Raw genomic sequence first — 7915 nt, forward strand, 5'->3', positions numbered from 1 at the left:
TATTTTTTAAATAACCAAACTTTAAAAACATATGGGTAGATCCCTTGAGCGCAACTGAAGACAGTTGAAGTGACGCTAAAGGGAGCGAGGATATATCATTTCATTTGATTCAATTGCTCCGTCCTCGCTTCTTTTCCTCGTGTCCTTCCCTCGCATCCTGAAGGGGTGGAGCTAAGACGCGAGGAAAGGAAGCGAGGAGAGGAAACGAGGATGCACAAATAAGAATTGAGAAGCACTCCTCGTCTTCTTTCTTTGCAAACGCATTATGCTAATATTTCAAAATTAGGATGTACAGTAGACGTGTGAGGAAGTAATATCTGGACTTCGATCAATATGTTTTAGGCAGGTATGAAGCAGAATAAATCCGTTTTGTGGGAGACTACGATTTTGTAACTTTGCAGATCTTATGCACAAACAGATACATTACACACTAAAGGAAAACATTAAATAGCATCATATGACCCCTTTAATAATAATAATCATATAATAGTATGACAAATTACCATACTTTTTTCATTTAAATAACACATTCTTATAATACAAAATGTATCGACAATTAATATTCTACCTAGTTTATTTTGGATTTCATATTCTATTTCCGTTTTACTGGGCAAGTAATAGCTTTTCCACCCAGTCTTGTTAATTTACTCTGTCATAAAGTCAAATGGACCAACTTTATTTACGATCAAGCAGCTTGTTTATTAACACAAGCAGTGTGTGCTTTAGGGACACAAACCTGGCCCATGATGTTCATGAGCACCGGAACCACTCCATTCTCCTTGGTAAAGCCCTGGTAGGACATGTTCCTGGCTGACCGCTGTGTGCTGATGAACAGGTCACCGCTGGCCGTCTCGAATATGATGTACTTCATATCTGGCCGAACCCAGCAATTCGTTTGACCAAACATGGTTTCAGGCCTCAGAGTCGCAGCAACCAGAAAAATGTTCTTGCCTTTAAGAGCACTGAAAACATAAAAAGTATCATGTTTTTGGTACCATGCCATTCTTTGGAGTAACATGATATATAAATATGGCAATCATTCAAAACTGTAGTATTATGGAATTTACCTCAATTTTGCTGGGTAAGGTTCCACAATCTTCATCTTGATAAGGGTGTACTCTTGAGGACCAACTCCCTGCCATACAGATCATTACTGTAAGACACACACTTCCATCCTATTTTCTACCAAAAAAGGAATTTAAATAAAACTAGTGCCAACCTCTCCTGTCTGTCTGTCATGGTCCATGCAGGGCTGCCCATCTTTCGGAGAGTAAATGGTATATCTATAAGACCGAAAAAAAAGGTTCAAATTTTAAAATTAAATATTGTAAAATTTAAAAAATAAAGTAACAATTAAATAAATAATTACACAGAAATACAGTTGTTTACATTACTATGTGAAAATATGCTTGATTTTTGCATTGCTTTCTGCATTGTTCTCTGCATGTGCAGTATACTGCTCAACAAACAGTGAATGTTCCCCTAACGTTAGTACTTGGCTAAATGTTGTTACAACCTTCCCATAATGTTGCAGATCTTTTTTAGACAACCTAAAAATAACTTTACCTAATGGCTATTTTTAGGTTGTATTTTTAATTATAATGTGTTCTATGTACTGACATTTTAAATTTGTGCAAAGACTAAACTTTGGTGTCGCAACTATCAACTATCAGTATTGATTAACAGGTTAAAGTGATAAATTGGCTTCCTTCTATCAGTAACGAAACAAACAAATTGAATACTTAAGTCATATTACAATATTTTACCATACCTTTTCCCAAACTTGATCTTTTTTCTCTCTTTCAGAGTGATGTACTGCCACCTCACAAAAGAGTCGTAGAAGGGGTTTACATCGGTCGTGATGAAGGAACGCCGCCAATCAACCTACAGCATTAATGACTCGGTCACTTCATTTACAAAGTACAAAGTATTGTGCAGAATGACAATTGTTCAGGTGAGCTTTCACTACCTTTAGACCCATTTTCTTCAGGTCTTGTACAGCAAGAGGAGGAAAATATTCCAGCCAATGTTCAGCTTCAGCAAACTTCACAATTTCATCGTCCCACAGCCCCAGAGACTTCATGATGTCCCACTGGAACTTGGAGCTTCCAGACTTTGCTACAGCTTTGCTCTGCCAATGACATGACATTCAAAAAGGAAACTATTAATTTTCAATAATTATATATTAATACAATACTGATAATTCATGGATCATTTAAAATGGATAATTCAACCAAAAATACAACATTTAAAGGTGCCCTAGAATTAAATATTGAATTTTCCTTGGCATAGTTGAATAACAAGAGTTCAGTACATGGAAATGACATACAGTGAGTCACAAACTCCATTGTTTCCTCCTTCTTATATAAATCTCATTTGTTTAAAAGACCTCCGAAGAACAGGCGAATCTCAACATAACACCGACTGTTACGTAACAGTCGGGATCATTAATATGTACGCCCCCAATATTTGCATATGCCAGCCCATGTTCAAGGCATTAGACAAGGGCAGCCAGTATTAACGTCTGGATCTGTGCACAGCTGAATCATCAGACTAGGTAAGCAAGCAAGAAAAATAGTGAAAAATGGCAGATGGAGCAATAATAACTGACATGATCCATGATAACATGATATTTATAGTGATATTTGTGAATTGTCTTTCTAAATGTTTCATTAGCATGTTGCTAATGTACTGTTAAATGTGGTTAAAGTTACCATCGTTTCTTACTGTATTCACAGAGACAAGAGAGCCGTCGCTATTTTCATTTTTAAACACTTGCAATCTGTATAATTCATAAACAACTTCATTCTTTATAAATCTCTCCAACAGTGTGTAATGTTAGCTTTAGCCACGGAGCACCATCAAACTCATTCAGAATCAAATGTAAACATCCAAATAAATACTATACTCACATGATCCGATGTATGCATGCAGCATGCATGACGAACATCTTGTAAAGATCCATTTTGAGGGTTACATTAGCTGTGTGAACTTTGTTTATGCTGTTCAAGGCAAGCGCGAGCTCCGGGGGCGGGGAGCACTAGAATTAAAGGGGCCGCAACCTATATATCGGTGCATAGTTAATGATGCCCCAAAATAGGCAGTTAAAAAAATGAATTAAAAAAAATCTATGGGGTATTTTGAGCTGAAACTTCACAGACACATTCAGGGGACACCTTAGACTTATATTACATCTTTTAAAAAGAAGTTCTAGGGCACCTTTAAAGGGATAATTCACCCAAAAATGAAAATTATACCATGATTTACTCACCCTCAAGCCATCTTTCAGGCGAGCTCAGTCAGAGATATATTTAAAAGTATCCTGGCTCTTCCAAGCTTTATAATGGGAGTGAATGGGGGGCGAGATTTTGAAACCTAAAAAAGTGCATCCATCCATCATAGAAATAATCCCCACAAAAAAAGAAGGCCTTCTGAAGCAATGCATTTTTAGAGGAAAAATATCCATATTTAAAACTTTATAAACTAAAATAACTAGATTTCGGCAGACGGCAGTATGCATCGATTTGGGGAGGAAGAGAAACCTCTGCCCGACACATGACATATTGGCGAACTCGGAAGTGCAGAAGACAGAGCAAAATAAAACACCTGTAATGAATTATAAGTCTAAAACAAGAAATTTTAATGAGAAATATCAGAGGATTTCGATATAAGAGAAGAGGAGCTTGAGTTTGTTGCCCAGCCCTATTTGTTTAAATCACGAGAGGCGTCTAGCTTACGATACTCCTACATCCTACGTCATACATGGTTAGGGGTTACTCTTGTGGCCCAAGTCGACTTGCGTACAGTATGCATACGGTAGTTATTTTAGTTTATAATGTTTTAAATATGGATATTTTTCTTACAAAAACCCATCAGTTCGCTTCAGAAGGCCTTTAATAACCCCCTGGAGTCGTATGGATTATTTTTATGATGGATTTATGTGCTTTTTTTGGGCTTCAAAATCTCATCCCCCATTCACTATCATTATAAAGCTTGGAAGAGCCAGGATATTTTTAATATAACTCCGATTGTGTTCGTCTGAAAGAAGATTTGCAAATCCTATATACACCTAGGATGGCTTGAGGGTGAGTAAATCATGGGATAATTTTAATTTTTGGGTGAACTAACCCTTTAAGTTACAATTTCCTCATAACACACAGTACTTTTACCTTCTTGCCCTTTGACTTATCCTTGATGATGACCTCATCAGTGGTCTTCTTCTGCTCTTCCTCCTCTTCATCTTCCTCTGGAAACTGGGGCGGGAATCCATACAGCTCCATTTCCCTCTTCAGCTTGTCTGCACACGCCTGGTAAACATAAACAGAGAGCATTTACACTGATTACAAAAATGTACAGATCTGAGGTGCAGAACTTTGGGAAGAGTTTAAACTACTCACTTTGATGGGCATCCCAGTGCAGTGAAGTCCAAACGGGAAAAGACACTGCTTTCCTTTCAGCCGCTGGTAACCCATTGCAAACTGCACGAGAAATTATAAATGAGTCATAAATTACATGACATGATGTCTATGATATATTCTTTAAATGGCTTTCAAACTCACCTCACACTTAGACAGGCAGAATGTGTGTCCAAGGTGAAGTCTCCCATTCATGTATGGGTAGGGAAACGTGACAAAGTACTTGTTTTTACTGGGTAGACAGACAATAATCGTCAGTTAGCCATGAATATAATCTGTAAAACTTTAGGAAATACTGCAATATATAAAAACAGGCTCACTCTGTATTTCCCCCAATGGTGGTTGGGGCGTTTATCTCAAAAACCTTTTCCTTCTCCCATTTCTGCTGAACCTCCTCCTCAATCTTCCTCAAAAAGTCAAGTTTTGCTGTTCCTTTGCGTTCCTGGAATGACATATTTAACTTTAACATTCAACTTTCACATGTGAAATATATGGGGGAAAATGATGAATCTGGTAAATCTGCTAAGGTATAAACTAGCACATGTGCATCACTACAGTTCTGAGCCACATACATCAACACCTCTGATTGACAGCTGTCAGCTCTATTCATATTACTCTGCCAACAACTCTCAGGAGAGTGATAATGTTGTTGAGATCGCTCATTGTGGCAATCGAACATTTGCTACTTTTTGTTTAGGATTCAAAAAACACACATGAACAAGGTTAATAGACACACATGCATGAAGCTAGTGGCTAAAGATAACCATGCCGCTCAATGGACCGGTTTAATACATTTTTTGGAGTTTGAGGTCATGAAACAGACAGTACTCTAAACCGCATGAAGTAAAGAGTGCAAACCATTAAACCGGCTTCATATAAATCAAGTTTACCGTCATCCTGAATAACTTCAGCAGGATTTGTTGAAGAGTAAAACCCACGCTTCACTCGGCTGATGACACCGGTCAGAAACGTCGCCGCCGGAAGTCCATTTGCATGATGGGTAATGTAGTTTTAAACGATTGGACTATTTCACACAGAAAAGAAATCATCCTCAAAAATTATTTGAGATATAATTGTGTAATCACTAAAAATCCCTTTGCAAACAAACAATAAAATAATAATGATAATAATAATTTATTTATTAATTAAAATTATCATTGTTATTGATAGTATTATAGTTTATTTAGTAATGTGTGTGTGTGTTTATCAGAAATATTACAGATATCCAAATATTCAATATTAAATAGTAATAGAAAACTACCTGACAGAAAAACTCATTTGAAGGTACACTATGTAACTTTTTTCTTTTCTTTTCTTTATTATTTTTGTTTAAAATGAACAGAACTTTAATAATGAGTCAATACATCATCAATCTAGAATGTGTTTTTGTCATTCCCTAATTCACTGGATGGTAAGTCTATTATAAGTGTTTATTTAGACCAAGCGGGGTGGTTTTCGCTGGACATTGTTTACATATGTCACTCTGTGTGTATCTCGTTTTAGTCATAGAGAAAAGTTGCTTCAGCTAACTGACTGAAAACGATCTGCACTGAGCTTTGTCTGAATTTATTATGAAATGTAAGACAAAAATAATGTTTTCAGAGATTAATCACTTAACAACACTAAACTGCCAAGAATGCAAGCCACAGGGAGACCACGGACGGTTGTCTCTCACCGTAACTGTAAACCAATTAATGTAAAGATTTTTAATACAAAGAATTTTCCAAAAAATTCTTATTTGTAAGTTTACTTAAAGGATTAGTTCACTTTCAAATTAAAATTTCCTGATAATTTACTCACTCCCATGTCATCCAAGATGTTCGTGTTTTTCTTTCTTCAGTTGAAAAGAAATTAAGGTTTTTGACTGGAGCCCAAACGGTTGAAGGTCAAAATTACAGTTTCAGTGCAGCTTCAAATTATTCTACTTGATCCCAGACGAGGAATAAGAGTCTTATCTAGAGAAACCATCACTCATTTTCTAAAAAAAAAAAAAAAAAAAAAAATTATATACATTTTAACCATAAATGCTCATCTTGAACTAGTGCTGCATCCCAATTCCCCTACTTATACTACATCCTAAAAGTATGTACTATTTTTGTGAAGAGAAAGTACATACTTTTGAGTGTGTAGCAGAAGAGTATGCAAGCTTTGGGACTACCTCATCATAATTGCGTCTTTAATGGACGTTCTGTCGCTTAGTTATACAACCTGTAACTGTTTAAACTACTCTGTCAATCATCTTGTCACAGGTAAAATCCTCCACATTCAATTAAATATAATTTCCTACCGTTTCAGAGAGAAATGTAGTCACACGTTGATCTGCCAGTCACGGGTCTTTCAGAGAACTCTCCTCATCTTTGCATAATTATGCATTTAAAAGTTAATGACTAAACACATTGTTATAAAAGTTCACAATGCTGTTGCAGATGAAATATTATGTGGATAACATTTAATAAATATCTTTTCGTCAGGTTAGATACTGATTATTAATCATTCAAGCCCATTTATCTTAACCGCTCTGCTTAACTGTCGGTCTCACACATCCATCATTTTTGTAGTTTTTTAACACTTTTTACTCGTATTTGTATTTCTAATCAAGTCCTCGTCCACAGCGCAATGTGTTATGGGCAATATTAGCCATTAGAAGTGTGCACAGATCTGCACTTCGAATTCTAACCGGAAAAGGTCGACCATCCGGGTATCTTTGGAATACTAATTTTAACATACTACGATTTGGGACATACTAATTCTTTTTTCGAATACTATTTAGGACGGATATGCGAATTGGGACGCAGCCTAGCTCTCTTCTTCTTCTTCTCTATTAGAATTCTGGCAGTGTAAACACTGCTAAGTGTATTACTGCCCTCCACAGGTCAAAGTTTGAACTAATTGTTATATACTTGCACTAGCATATTGAATATGACAATTTAGTTCAAACTTTGACCTGTGGAGGGCAGTAATACACTTAGCAGAGTCTACACTGCCGGAATTCTAATAGAGAAGAAGAAGAAGAAGAAGAAGAGAGCTAGTTCAGATGAGCATTTATGGTTAAAATGTATAATTTTGTTTTTTTTTTGTTTTTTTTAGAAAATGAGTTATGGTTTCTCTAGATAAGACCCTTATTTCTCGTCTGGGATCATGTAGAATGCTTTGAAGCTGCACTGAAACTGTAATTTTGACCTTCAACCGTTTGGAGGCCAGAAATCCTGGAATGTTTTCATCAAAAACCTTAATTTCTTTTCGACTGAAGAAAGAAAGACATGAACATCTTGGATGACATGGGGGTGAGTAAATTATCAGGAAATTTTAATTTGAAAGTGAACTAATCCTTTAAAGTAATAATTATTATAAAATAAATTACTAAACGAAAGACAACAAAATAAACGAAAACCTAAAAATGGTATAACCGTTGGAATTACAACATGAAACACTTTTTTTTTACTATTTTATATTTTTTGCATTCAGAGTAGCGTCTCTAGGAAACGTTTTAGAACTGGTAA

The 7915-nt window shown here is 36.0% G+C and overlaps 1 protein-coding gene across 1 annotated transcript in view; it reads right to left on the reverse strand.

Moving 5' to 3' along the window:
- lars1b (leucyl-tRNA synthetase 1b) overlaps window positions 1-5431 on the reverse strand; it is a 40631-nt gene extending 35200 nt beyond the window's left edge. Inside the window, exons 1-10 of the mRNA XM_048165908.1 lie at window positions 5306-5431; window positions 4736-4857; window positions 4560-4647; window positions 4398-4478; window positions 4170-4307; window positions 1970-2131; window positions 1772-1884; window positions 1220-1283; window positions 1068-1135; window positions 737-962 (exon numbers count right to left, since the gene is read on the reverse strand). Of these exons, the coding sequence (XP_048021865.1) occupies window positions 737-962; window positions 1068-1135; window positions 1220-1283; window positions 1772-1884; window positions 1970-2131; window positions 4170-4307; window positions 4398-4478; window positions 4560-4647; window positions 4736-4857; window positions 5306-5311 (1068 nt within the window). The 5' untranslated portion in view covers window positions 5312-5431. The remainder of the gene's footprint in view (window positions 1-736; window positions 963-1067; window positions 1136-1219; window positions 1284-1771; window positions 1885-1969; window positions 2132-4169; window positions 4308-4397; window positions 4479-4559; window positions 4648-4735; window positions 4858-5305) is intronic.
- Window positions 5432-7915: the final 2484 nt, after the last annotated feature.

Source organism: Megalobrama amblycephala, linkage group LG18, assembly GCF_018812025.1.
Source record: "Megalobrama amblycephala isolate DHTTF-2021 linkage group LG18, ASM1881202v1, whole genome shotgun sequence".
In the NCBI taxonomy this organism is placed as follows: Eukaryota; Metazoa; Chordata; class Actinopteri; order Cypriniformes; family Xenocyprididae; genus Megalobrama; species Megalobrama amblycephala.